This window comes from Polyodon spathula, chromosome 38 (assembly GCF_017654505.1).
Source record: "Polyodon spathula isolate WHYD16114869_AA chromosome 38, ASM1765450v1, whole genome shotgun sequence".
NCBI classification, from domain to species: Eukaryota; Metazoa; Chordata; class Actinopteri; order Acipenseriformes; family Polyodontidae; genus Polyodon; species Polyodon spathula.
This window is the reverse complement of record NC_054571.1, coordinates 3,764,984-3,779,552: the sequence shown is the minus strand read 5'-3', so window position 1 is coordinate 3,779,552 and position 14,569 is coordinate 3,764,984. Positions and strand designations below refer to the sequence as shown.

The window sequence follows — 14,569 nt, the reverse complement described above, 5'->3', positions numbered from 1 at the left end:
TTTGCTTTTAATTCTTTTCTTCTCTTTCTCTCCCGTTCTCCACTCTCGAACACACAACCCCGTGTGAGTAAAACGTGCATCTATATATACTGCTGTGCCTGGATTCAATCATTCATTATTCACTTGAATCCCAGCATGTGAACTAATTTGTGCAACCTTGTGCTCACATATTATTAAATACTTTAAATGCACGTGAAGTGCAATCCCCATGCCCAACTATATATTTTAAATCACTCGTGCTACACAGACCCATTTATATCCCGTGCAGCAATACCTATACACCAACATTAACACACCACACACAACACATAACACAAAATACTCACATGGGCAGGGCACACTGCTCCAGTCTGTGAGAAGAAGTTCATTACATTGAAGGTCAGACTGACCTCACAATGTCGACCCAAGGGACTTTTTCGACCTGAAAAAAGAAACAAGGACCAGGGGTTACAAATGGAGATTAGACAAAGGGGCATTCAGAACAGAAAATAGGAGGCACTTTTTTACAAAGAGAATCATGGGACTCTGGAATCAACTCCCCAGTAATGTTGTTGAAGCCAACACCCTGGGATCCTTCAAGAAGCTGCTTGATGAGATTCTGGGACCAATAAGCTACTAACAACCAAACGAGCAAGACGGGCCAAATGGCCTCCTGTCATTTGTAAACTTTCTTATGTTACTCGGTCTCTGATTTATCGGCAGGTTTTCAATAAACTTCACTAACGTGTTGATTCCAGAAGAAGAAAAGCCATCCTTTCCTAACATTTACAAATGAGGACCAGTCAAAAACAATTAGTGTTTTGGAAGCCGGCTTCAGTACGCCAGTACAGCTGTAAGTATGTCGCCGCCTCAGATGAGAGGAAAATAATCTTCCAATTGGCTTTTAAAACACTTCTCCAGTTCGGAAGATAACTGTCATTGATTGGTACTCAGTTGCAAAGGTGAGGGAAGGACGGCTTTTCTTGTTTTGGAATCAACACATTAATGAATGGATTTATTGATTACCTGCCGATAATTGCTTCTTAAAGGCAATTCCGAGCAAGAGTATGAGTTTCGGCACACTCCTAATTTTTTAGCGCACAGGAAGGGATCCAGGAATAGATTCAACTGCAAACATTTCAACTACAAACGTCTTTATTGGGTGTCTTCATTGAAACAGGAAACAAAATGTCACTGAGAAACACTTCTAGTCGAAAAGTTTGTTGTTTCTGTTAGTGTTTTGTCCTAGTGCACCTGTGATGAGAGGTCTTGAGGTGAGCTTGTCACTTTAAATAAAGGCTGCATCAGATAATAAATGTGGTCTGTTTTAAATACACTGCCTCCTTCTGGTCATGCTTTAATCCAGTTGGGAATCTGTAAACAGCTAATCAGGTGATGAGTGTTGAATCAGAAAGACAGTTACATACAAGTACGATTTAATTCTGAACTGAAAGAATTTTAACATTCTACATGTGATCTCCTGGGCCTATAACGATATGGACCTAATCTTAGAGTTAATTTCTTACTGTATTTGTATGTACGTTACATGCACACAGGATTTCCACAGTGAAAAACCGGGAAATTTAAGCATGTCATACAATTAGAGCCCTGCGAAATTCACAGGAGAATTAGAATGACATGACTAACATGCAATTCAGTCCTAAACCTCAATTTCTGTGTAGCCACTCCAGCTAAACTGATCTAAATAATAATTAAGTAATCAACACATTAAATTCAGGCTAATTAGAAAATAAAAATTACCATGGACAATTGTGGCCATTCTAGAAATGAATGCATTTATAGAAAAAGCTTCCCTCGAGACTTGCTGTTTTAGAAAAAATGGATGCACCAACAAAATCAAAAGGCATTTCTTTGAGAGATCACACACAGTGATACCTACCTGGTGTACAAAGTTTCAAATCTCAGCTCCTGAGGGACTGACGTGGACTTTATCCAAGATGGCTACACAGCTCATTTGCCAAATAACAATTTCTCACAGCTGACTGGCTCAGTCAGAGCCCTGACCTAAATCCAATCAAAAATTTGCAGCATGACTTGAAGACTGCTGTCCATCAACGCTCCCCAAGGAACTTGACAGAGCTTGAACAGTTTTGTAAAGAAGAATGGTCAAATATTGCCAAATCTAGGTGTGCAAAGTTGGTAGAGACCTATCCCAACAGAATCACAGCTGTAATATATATATATATATATATATATATATATATATATATATATATATATATATATATATATATATGGTAGTTCCTCGTACAAGTTAGAAAAACTTGTTTGAAACTACCGAGTTTTTCTATACAGGTCCAAAAGTTTTGCTGTTTTCACTTAGAATTACCATCTGTACCTGTACCAAAAGTCTGAAACTTTCTTACATCAAATGTGGAAAAAAAAGGTAAATACCTCTTATACACAATGAGATGTAAGTCATCAAACTAAGATAAAATTGTTATTCTCCTTCTTCCTCTTCTGTTTCTTACTTTTTAAGTGTGTGTAGCGACTTTTCAAACAGAAAAGTTAAATAACTGGACATCTACCAATCATGTGACTCCACATGTTGGTCAACCTCACAATAAACCAGGGATCGCGAGCAGTTTGATATCCACACCATTTATATTAAACAGTGTATTTATGATTTAAAACAGCACATACAGCACAAAAATAAATAATAATAATTATCTTTTTGAACTTGCAACATGAACTTAGCCCGCTGCCATTGCGCTTTTGAAATGCTCTATTTCCTGTTTGAAAATATCTCAGTTTCCTGTTTGACAGATACCATAGAATGGAATTGTACACAAGAGTGGCAAGAAGCTTCCTTGTCTGAATCTCTGATAAATTGTAGTTCCTCTTTAATTAGTAATAAATAAAGGAATAATTTAATAGGTCGAAATAAATAAATGATTTAACAAATGCATAGAGGAATAAATCTATTTAGAAATAAATATTTTTAAAGATAACACCAATATTGTAGAAATTAATGTTTATTAAATAAATTAATAACTAGCAAGCCAGAAAAATATGTCATATTAATTGATTTGGCTGATGTTTTTATCTAGAGCAACTGACATTTGTATAACTATCCAAAAAGTATATTTAATTAAAAAATAAACCAATAAATAAATGACCAGCAAAGGAAAAAAGCCGACATAAAGCGCTCAGAGAAGTTATGTAACTGAATTCGAAGATGCTTTCTCTTTATTTTTGTTTGGTGCTGAAAACGCGTACACTTAAAACTGCTTAGGATTCGTATCAAATTCGCCTCCTACGGGGATTGCTTGTATCCGAATATCTCCTAGGGAGCTCAAAGCAACCCACGAACACACATGAGTGAGTCCACGGGTCTGACGGACCACCCTGTACGGGTGTATGAGCCATCCTTAATTTAAGAGTGCAGAAAATATAAGTGTACACACATGCCGTTGTCTACAGACTCGCTGATTTTACACACGGACCGTAACATATATAAACGACTCATAACGTCTCATTTGACTTTCTCTAAACTCCAATTAAATGTAAACATGTACCTTTCTCCAGCCCCAGAATGCCACGGTGAACTAGTGATCATTGTAAAACGCATTATTACATTTGTACTGGCACTTAGAAACACCAAAGGGCTGCTGCCACGAGTTTATAAAGTACAGTGTTACGAGAGGGGATGTTTTTGCTAACATGTATAAATAACCTTTCAGGTGTGATTTAAACCAGTATATAAAAGAGGGGGTGTGGCACTCAAAGCAGGAGGGACTCAGCTTTGTTTCTCTCGGTCTTGACATGAGTCAGAAGATACTGTGAACATGCGTTACCTTTGGAAAACATGCTATGTCCTCGTCCTGATGTGTGGTAAGTGTCCCATTTAAAAACAATTATATTGAACAATAGGGTATTACTATTGAGGTGACCTTCATTAACCTGTCAAGTTAGGCCAGTCACAACATAAAAGATTGTTTTAAAATGTTTGATAAGTTTGGACAGTTTTCTCAGACTAATACAGATTACTGAATGAGTATCTTCACGTGTTTAAAACAAACAAACAAACAAACAAATAGTACTAGTAATAATAGTAAACATGCAGAACTGTTTTGATTAACACCGCAATTAAAGTTTTAGAATAATATATTCAAATATAGAGAAAGTAACTGTGACTGTAATCCAAATATTTATGAATTATACATGCGTTTTATGTGACCGATTTTTAAAGGAATTTTTTTTTTTTTTTTTGTATGTACATTGTGTACACTGCATTGTAAGTTTTGGCCACTTAAAGGTTTCAGAAAACTATTGCTGTAAAATATATAGCATTACTATAGAGTTCTCTTTGTGTTTAAAGAGAGGACGGTTATTATACCCTATGAATTATTAACCTCAGGGTGTATGGAGGATCTTTGTTCGCCTGTCTGTCATTTTAATGTGTTGCACAGGAAACGGATTGTGATGAAACTTGCTAGGGTCCTTCTTTGGAACAAATAGATAAGACACACATATCTATCTCTCTATCTGTCTATCTCGTAGTATAAGAATTGTTATGGAATTGTTTGGGGTATTGGTTCAGTGAGGTTGGGCTTGCTATGTCTGATTCACTCGTACAGTAAGTTTACCATGGTTTGTCTTTTTAAGGTTCCTTGCATTTCAGTAATAAATTGTTATCAGTAATTGTTTACCTGTCTGAAATTAGGAAGTTGGTTGCACACTCAGTTAGGTATGGACTTGGTTCCTATACTTGGTTCCTATTGCCCTTTATAAATGTTTACCACGCAACTTTTATAATATGCTTTACCATACCTCTCTGTGCTTACAATGCTTACCATGGTTTACCAGTTTTGTGCTTTACTTTACAATACCTCTCTGTGCTTTACAATGCTTCCCTGTGCTTTACCAGACCTCTCTGTGCTTTACAATGCTTCCCTATGCTTTACCAGACCTCTCTGTGCTTTACAATGCTTCCCTATGCTTTACCAGATCTCTCTGTGCTTTACAATGCTTCCCTGTGCTTTACCAGATCTCTCTGTGCTTTACAATGCTTCCCTATGCTTTACCAGACCTCTCTGTGCTTTACAGTGCTAACCTATGCTTTACCAGACCTCTCTGTGCTTTACAATGCTAGCCTATGCTTTACCAGACCTCTCTGTGCTTTACAATGCTAACCTATGCTTTACCAGACCTGGAACATTTCATAGAGACATCACAATAATAATAATACAAATCCATGAATTCAATGTGTATTTTTTATAAAAATCCAGCCGGGGGAGGGTTAATCCAGGAAAAACTACCTTTCTTTTGAGGAAAGACAACTAATCAGCTAAGTGTAATATATTCAGATCTGCTGGGACTCTCTGGGACTTTTGCTGCAAAGCAGCTTAAGCATTTTATTCTGAACTGTGTGTTGTGGAAGTCACCCCAGTTTCACAGTGGGATAGTTGCTCTTTTGTTATCAGCGTCAGGTATACTCAACACCAGAAAAGATCATTGCATCTCCAAAAATGACATTTTAAAAATATATGCATCTCCAAAAATGACATTTTAAAATGCAAAGAATCAAAAGAAATATTATAACGCCATGCTGGGTAGTTGTTCCTGCTGTAGTTCTGTACAGGGTTTTATATCGGTGTTATATAGTGTGATCCTGTCAGCATTGCTCTGTGTGCAGGACAGCACCGTGAGGCTCTGTCCAGCACACAGCAGGCAATGCCAGCACACTAGATTACAGCTTTCTACAGACACCACAGAGCCCTCTCAGTACTTGTAATTCGGCGACTTGTCTTCTGGAATCGATGTGTAGTCCCACACGGAATGAAGCTGAGTTTACGTATTACAACATTTCTTAAGCTTTCCACTTTTTATTTTTAAAAGTATTTCTCCTTTAAATTGTTTAATGCTGACAGGTATCATTTAAAACAGACAGAAACAAACTTAGGCCCCTCATGTATTAAGCAGGGGTAAGCTGTTTACCTCACAGTTACTGCAAGCTTTGTACACCCACTATATTCACTAACCAGTGGCAAATGACTTTGCACAAGAAATGAATCCTTGGAAAAAGATACCGCATGAGGGTCATTTATATATAATTAACAATGGTAATCCATAGAAATGTATTCAAATTCTCTTCCCTAATACCGCAAGGGAGGGACTTGATATAAAAAACATATTTACTTAAAGGTGCTAACTTTCCTAGTGTCTCAGCGCATGTTAAGTTTATCGCTTATTGAAGCCAGGCAGTGTCTGTCTTTATCTTGTTTCCTGTGTGGGAATTTAGTGTTAAAAATAGTACCAATTTAGTGTTTAAAAAGTATCAATTTAGTGTTAGAAAAAGTATCAATTTAATGTTTAAAAAAGTAATTTAGTAAACATAAGCACTCATTTGAATTTCAGAAAAAAAATGTCAAACTCTTTCATTTGTTTTAGCAGTCTCTGTAATTAAGTTTTTACTGACATATCTTCAAAACCAAGTGTACCTGTTCAAGCTGAAACAAAAGCAAAGCTAGCTAGCTGCACAATAAGGCTTCATGGTATTTTTGGTATTTTCACCAAACAACTTGATGATGTCATCAAAATGACCTAATTTCTCACAGAGTTCCAGCCGAGCAGGCCTCTTGATGCTTACCCCTGAGGGTCTAAACTTTAATAAAACGCTGGCCTGCAAATTGTAGCAAAGACAGTCAAGTCCTTCACTATTTAGGCTGTCTGGATCCCTGACTACTGGTTGGCCCAGACAGACAGACAGAGACCTTTTTTCAGTTCTGATTCCAGCAGTGCTTGCATGTCACACATCAGGACGTATGGCAATACTCTATCTTGGTAAATACACACAAAAGGAGATGAGTTTATATCTGGACAAACTGCGTAAATGCAGAATAGCTTATATTTCCTTTCAGCACTGGGGGTCTGGGTTCCAATCTTGGGGGCGAGGTGGCACAGACAGTAGTCTAATTCACTAGCCTCTCATTCCTGCCTTTAACCTTTCTCTGGAGTCCTGGGTTCAAATATGGGGAATTTCCAGTGTATTGTACAGTTATAGGAAGTTGTTCAGTACGCTGCAGGAAGAGATGACTCTAAAGAAGTGTCTGATTCTCATTCCGTGAGCAAAGTTTCTTGATTGAGTGTTTGAAGTTCTGGAATAACTAGACTGTGAAGAAGTGGACATTCCTGGATGAAAGTGCGTTCTTTAGCACCCTGGGAGTGTTGAGCGGACCAGCGGCTCTGACCGACCATCCGTTTGTTTACTCGTTCATTTATTTATTTATTTATTTCACCTTCCTCTGGAGACCTGAGTTCCTATCTGGGGGGCTAGGAGGCACATACACACAGACAATTCATTAGTCTTCATGTTTTCTCTATTTACTCTATTGTCCATTCAGGGAGGCCAAGATATTTTGATGTGCAAGAAAGGGACAGAGACAAAGATATGCAAAGATACAAACTGTTCTTATTTACTATTAAGCTATATTACATATTAATTAATTACTGAGACAGAGTGAGTAATTTCTCCTTGTTTTTATTTGATTTTTGTAGGTCTCTCTGCAGCTCAGCCTGGAGCCCTGCAGGTGAAGAGGACTGTGGGGGAATTGTTCAGTTTTCCTGTGGAAATACCAAACCTGCAGCCAAAAACAGAATTAAACTGGAGATATAGTTCTGTCAAGGCATACGGTATTATTGCTAGAATTCAGAACGGGAAGATCGATACTGATTTTGAGGAGAGATTCAAAACCAGGCTGCAGCTGGACAATATAACCAGCTCTCTCAGGATCGTTGACTTGCAGACAGATGACAGCGGGGTTTATGTCGTGGAAACAGCAAGAGGAGAGCCCTTCGCAAGGAGTTTCCACCTGTCTGTTTACAGTGAGTATGATATTCTCGAATTTAACCTGCACCGGTTCAGAAACCCACTCGGTGATTCTGCATCGATGGTGATATATACACCACGTGTTGAGGGGTCCAACAAAGAATCCGTCCTCAGAGTGACCGACGCAAATCCTCGAGTTCCAATCATGCCCCTCGGCGTGTCGCTTAAAACAGCTGTGAGGAAAGTGATTCTCCGACTTGTTTAATTCAGGTTTTTAAACACACTTTCTTTTCCACACGCTGTTATTTAATCTCTCCCAGACGAACACAGAGCGTTGCTGTGTTTGTTTCACTGGGGAGGAGAAACGACAGAAGCGAGGGCTCGGCCGGGATATTCTCTTTCCTGAAATATCCACAGTGCTGCATGAACGTCCTGCAAATGCGGATATTGCACACTTCTGATTTTGAACAAGTGATTTTATGACATCCCGGCATTGTCTCTGCTTTCCCCTAGCCAGTCGCTTGAGTGTGAGAATGTGTCTGGACTGGTTAGTCTGACCTGACTGGAGGGGAGCTTTTAAAAAAAGCAGTTTACTTGAGCCTTGTGGGAGGATAGTGGCATGGCTTTATTTTAGCCAACAGACAGCAGGCAGAAGAAAAAGAAAAAGGGTGAAAAAATGTGAGAGGTGGAATGAAGACTCACTAGGGAGAAAGTTGCAATCGGCGAGATTTAAAACTTGATTCGTTTGTAATTGTGATTATTTTTTCTTTTTTTTTTTAGCCCGCAGTCGCTGATTTCAGTAATGTCCAGCTGTGCTTAATTGAAGTTTATAATGAAGACCTTTTGTTTTTTCCTTTGAGCCAGTGTTGAAAAATATTGTCATGTTAACAATGTCTTTGTTTCATTAGTTACAGTACTTTCAGGCATCTGAATCATTGATGGAGTGTCTGAATTCACAGGTGTCGTTACCTGTTCAGGGATAGCAAGGTATTTAACGAGCACGGAAAAGAAGGGCTGTGAGTAACGGGGTGTAACAGGGCCAGCCGCCCTCTACATTTAGTTGTTTATTTTTAGAACGGGGTCTCCCCCTCTGCCCCTGTGTTATTTTGTATTTGTCTGTTTTATGATTTATTTATTGTATTTAAATGACGGCGTAGCTGCGTTGTTTTTGTTATTGTATTTATGACGGTGAGACCCATGTGTTTTGTTTTTAAAACCTCGTGGTAATGTGTGGCTGTTGGCTAGTGCGTTGCTAAACTAGCCGGCAGTCACACAATTAATAAACTCATGCAGATTGTGGCCAAGGGGTAATAGAATAATTACGAACTAGTTAAACCCCTCGGACATGTTATATAAACCTGCAATGCTCTCAGCTCTGGGTGGGGTGTTCAGAGAAGAGGAGAGGAGAGGAGAGGAGAGGAGAGGAGAGGAGAGGAGAGACGAGACAGGATCAGTGACAGCAGTCTGCCCACCCTGACCTGTGTGTGTAGTTTATTTTTGTGTTTGTGATTTGTTTTTGTTAATCGCTTTTATTTGTGCTCCGTGAGCAAGTGTATTTTTTGTTTAAATATTTGATTTATTTTTGTTAATGAAGGGCACATCGCACGTCTCTTTTCCACTGCCACTAAACGGGAATCAGATCCTACTAACAAAGAGGAGAGGGACGGACGGACGGACGGACAGACAGACAGACAGACAGACAGCTACTTCACTAGCCTCTCATTCCTGCCTTTAACCTTTCTCTGGAGTCCAGGGTTCAAATATGGGGAATTTCCAGTGTATTGTACAGTTATAGGAAGTTGTTCAGTACGCTGCAGGAAGAGATGACTCTAAAGAATGCTAGTTGTCTGATTGTCCTCCTTTTACTGTTGAAACAGGCTCTGATAACAATTAGAATTGAAGTTCTGGGTGATAAAGGCATTAAAATGTTTGCTTTAGAACTGCACTGTTCCCAGCTCTCTTGATCACGGTTCCCCTTTTCCCAAAGTAAGTTATTGACCTACAGCAATACAGGTAAAGATAACAATGTGTCTGGAAATAGACTGGCATGTAAAATGTGGAAGAAGGTAAAGTAGAGAGTCAGATTTAAATTACAAGTGTAGCAACTTCCTCTAAACTGATATCAGATCCTCTTACAAAGAGAAGAGGGACAGAGGAAGGGATTTTCATAAACGATAACCTCAGTGTTAGTTAAGAAATGTAGCATTGATTTTGGCATCTGACAAGTGGTTATGAGTATTTCGTAGGCTACCAACAATGGTAGCTTTGCAGTCAGCCTGTAGTAAAGTGGTAATATTTGGGGTGCTTAGAGGAGGTGATTTATCTAATCCCTGGGCGATTGAAAGCCCCACCCCTAGTCATTCATATTTTGTTGGCACCACTGTACTTAAAATCCATTCCGTATTTAAGAGGAGAGGATTTGCTGTTAGCTAGATATATACATGTACAGGGCTGGACTGCATCGAAAACACATGTACTTGAAACACATTTTTATTACATTTGTATTTCGTAATTTGTAATGCAAATGCTAATGTAGAAGTTTTTTGCATTTTGTACCAAATTCACATGTCTGTGTATCTTGTAATTCCTTTTTTAAACAAAATGCATAGTGATATGTTGTCCTAGTTCACACAAAAGACAATCTACACCTCTCCTTGGTGTAACAGGACGGAGGCGGGGCGCAAACAGTGACCACGGGCACCCCAAGCGAGCGTCTAAACCACAGGGCAAAAAAGCCAGGCTTGTTTGCAGTTGTGGATCTGTAACGGTAGTGTATCAAGCGCTAGGTTAATTGCAGGATTTCTAATGCAAACAACCTTTTTGCTGTGAATATATATATATATATATATATATATATATATATATATATATATATATATATATATATATATAATATATATCAGATATATATCAGAGATCTAGCTGTACAAAAGAAGTTTGTTTTTGTTTTTTTGCTGTATCAGCCTGACTAATCTGGCTGTTAAGATTGTATGCGTTGCTCGCTGCTCAAATGGACCGTGAAATGAAAATCTAGCTTAAGCACGATTAAAGTGGTCATCACTGATTTAATAAACCCAGCCTGTCCTGCACCTCGCAGGTTTGAAATGAGCAGTTTTACAGAAGATGTGTTGAAGAAGGTTTTGAGTCTTCGTGCAGGAAATCTTTTACTGCTTCATTTCACCTCAACAGTGTCTCTTGGTTCACTGGCTGAGAGCATGTCAGTCAGTAGGGGAAGCAGCAGCTCATTGGTTAATGAAAGGAAAAACAGCCCTAGAGGGAAATGCAACACTATCTGAAAGCAAGACTTGCAAATAGAAATTTCTTTAACCAAGTGTAGCGCCACATATCTTCTTTTAATTAAAATCCATGTTTTGCTGTAAGATCTTTCAAAACTGCAGTCTGCAGACCTGTGTAGTGAATGGAAGTGCAGGACAGGGAAGATTCAGGGAGTAATTTTGTCAGCTACAATCACATTAACACTAGAAGCCCTGCGGCAGTCATTTTGGTGTTTTTTGGTTTTAAAATGTCATTTTCTCCAGGCATGTAACACGCATGGGGCTGTGCGTTCATGTACCTTTCTGTCTGTATGTATTAAATAATCTCACAAAGAATGAAGCGTGGGATTGCAGAAATAAAGGAGATTTATTACATTATACCTGAAAGCCCCAGGGGCAGTCACATTGATGGCCACACAGAAAACAACTGTGCTCTGATGATACAGGACGGTATTCTACTTTGTTATTTTTATTTACCAGTCTGCAATGTGTTTAGCTGCAATTAGATTAGTCTCTACTCTCTGCCTGAGTGAATGGCTGACAGTTTATTGTTTTTCAGTCAGCCTTTTCAAAGGCTGGCGCCTGCTTGCCAGCTCTAGTGTTGTGGTCAGTCGATTAGCATCGGGACTGGTGAAAATAAATACCAGAGACCGTGGAGTTTTACAACGCAAGAAAATATGAAGTTGATGTTTTGGATCAGATGGCACGGAAGTATTCCTTGAAAACTGGCACCCGACAGTGGTCCGTTCAGGTGTTTTACAATGTGTTGAACCTAGCAGCCATCAACTCCTGAGTACTTTACAAAGAATGCATGGAGAAGAATTTACCAAGGAGAGAATATATTTTACAGTTAGCACAGGAACTTTGCATAGGAACAGAAGGAGACTGTGTGTACCCACAGCTGAAGCTGGCAACCCCGCTGAGAGCTGCAAGAGACGCCAGGTTGGCAAGAGCTATAAAAATAAAACTTCAGGCACCTGTGCCCTGTGCAGAAAAGCGTATTATCTGTATTGACTGTGAGCAGCCTTAGACTCGAGGTAAAGGAATACCATTTTGTTGAAAAAAAAAAAAAAAAGAAATGTTACTTTTATTATAACTTCTTGTGCTGTGCGCTTCTGTAAAATGTTTTCTAAGTTTATTTATCTACGTTGTTCAGTTGCTTTTGCGCATCTGATAATAAACAGATTGCTGTTGAAAAGTTATATCGTTTCAGTTTCATAAATATGTATGTTGTAAACCGATGTCTGTTCAGATATTTTGTTACATTTTCTTGTTTTGATTTGTAAAATAAATGTTCATATATATGCATGCTTCGGTTGTTCAGATGTTTATGTAACACACTCGATAAAAAACAAACTAATTATATCCGACTGTTTCTCCTTTCGTTATACTGTTTACAGTGTTTTGAATACAGCCGTCAGAAATGCTGCTGCGGGGCTATGAGTATATATATCCGGTCCTTCTAGTGTTAAACGTGTAAGAAATGTAAATATTGCGACGATAACAATTTTTGAAAAACCTTTTTTTCTCCACAGATACTGTGCGAAAGCCCCGTGTTGGCATGAATCCTGAAAGGATATTGGGTAAAGCTTTTTGCGTTCTCCTGTGTTCTGTGGAGAATGACAGCAACGTGACGCTCTCCTGGCTAAGAGGAGACGGGACTATTCTGAATAGAACAAGCTCTGTCAATGAAACAACACTGGTGCTATCACAAGGCATAGCACAGGATAATGTCACTTACATCTGTGTGGCCAGCAACCCAGTTAGCAAGCAGAATAAAACCGTTCCTGCTGCTTCCCTTAATTGTCAGAAGAAAGGTACGTTTTTTGTTTTTCTTTCTGGTCAAGGTTTAAAAAATATGTGCGTGTCTGTGTGATTTTTGTGTGTGTGTGTACGTGTGTTACGGTAAATGTGCGAAGATCGGAGAATGTGCAAAATAAGTGCCGATTGTGCACATTAACCTGAAGCTTTGGAGAATGTGCATAAATATAGTAAAACAGAATTCTACACATTGGCCGATAAACGTGCACTTCATCCACCCTCCTTGGAGACTGTGTGTGTGCTGTTGCTTCTTTTAAACCACAGTGCATGCATGAAGCTTGCTTCTTTTAACCCTAGCATGCAAATCCCAGCGAGTAAATCGCCAAGCAGTTCACAGTAGTGCGGCTGGGATGTGTTATTTCCTTCATAAAGCAATGGAAGGTGTAAATGTCACTAAGGAAAGGTTTATGAAAAACTAAGCGACCTGATCCAGGACAAGTGTCACAACAGTGGTTTCATTTCAAAGGGAGGCTGCAGCAAACTACAAAGAACTAAGAACTACTGCAGGAAGAGCAGAGCTTACTAGACCTTAAAGAAACCAAATCAAAAGATGGAGGCAAAACCTCATCTGAAGAGGGGCATTCTGTCTATAGCAGAAGAGCTGAAACTTCTCTCTCCACTACCTTCTGAAGAGGGGCATTGAAGCAGAAGAGCTGAAACTTCTCTCTCCACTACCTTCTGAAGAGGGGCATTGTGTCTATAGCAGAAGAGCTGAAACTTCTCTCTCCACTACCTTCTGAAGAGGGGCATTGTGTCTATAGCAGAAGAGCTGAAACTTCTCTCTCCACTACCTTCTGAAGAGGGGCATTGTGTCTATAGCAGAAGAGCTGAAACTTCTCTCTCCACTACCTTCTGAAGAGGGGCATTGTGTCTATAGCAGAAGAGCTGAAACTTCTCTCTCCACTACCTTCTGAAGAGGGGCATTGTGTCTATAGCAGAAGAGCTGAAACTTCTCTCTCCACTACCTTCTGAAGAGGGGCATTGTGTCTATAGCAGAAGAGCTGAAACTTCTCTCTCCACTACCTTCTGAAGAGGGGCATTGTGTCTATAGCAGAAGAGCTGAAACTTCTCTCTCCACTACCTTCTGAAGAGGGGCATTGTGTCTATAGCAGAAGAGCTGAAACTTCTCTCTCCACTACCTTCTGAAGAGGGGCATTGTGTCTATAGCAGAAGAGCTGAAACTTCTCTCTCCACTACCTTCTGAAGAGGGGCATTGTGTCTATAGCAGAAGAGCTGAAACTTCTCTCTCCACTACCTTCTGAAGAGGGGCATTGTGTCTATAGCAGAAGAGCTGAAACTTCTCTCTCCACTACCTTCTGAAGAGGGGCATTGTGTCTATAGCAGAGGAGCTGAAACTTCTCTCTCCACTACCTTCTGGGTGTACAGACATACTCCACTAAAATTAAAATGATTATAGCTTCAGATAAATTCACATTCTCTATAATCACTTGGAGACTATGTATATTAACCGGTCAAAGTACGAAACGCATTTTTATGTACATTCTCTGGTGTTGTTGGTTAATGTGAATCATCATCGCCAGCTGTTCTGCACATTGTCCAACTTCACACATTTACTGTAACATCTATCTCTCTCTCTCTCTCTCTCTCTCTCTCTCTCTCTCTCTCTCTCTCTCTCTCTATTCAATATGTTTTTTAGTTATTATACAAGTTACATTTTAAAAAAATTGGAAGAGAAAACAAA

General features: G+C 39.2%; 1 protein-coding gene across 1 annotated transcript in view; it reads left to right on the top strand.

Annotated features, from left to right (window-relative positions):
* Positions 1-14,569, top strand: part of LOC121304503 (SLAM family member 7-like) — a 30,041-nt gene that overhangs the window by 1,274 nt on the left and 14,198 nt on the right. Inside the window, exons 3-4 of the mRNA XM_041235669.1 lie at positions 7,501-7,827; positions 12,555-12,863. Coding sequence (XP_041091603.1) covers positions 7,501-7,827; positions 12,555-12,863 — 636 coding nt within the window. The remainder of the gene's footprint in view (positions 1-7,500; positions 7,828-12,554; positions 12,864-14,569) is intronic.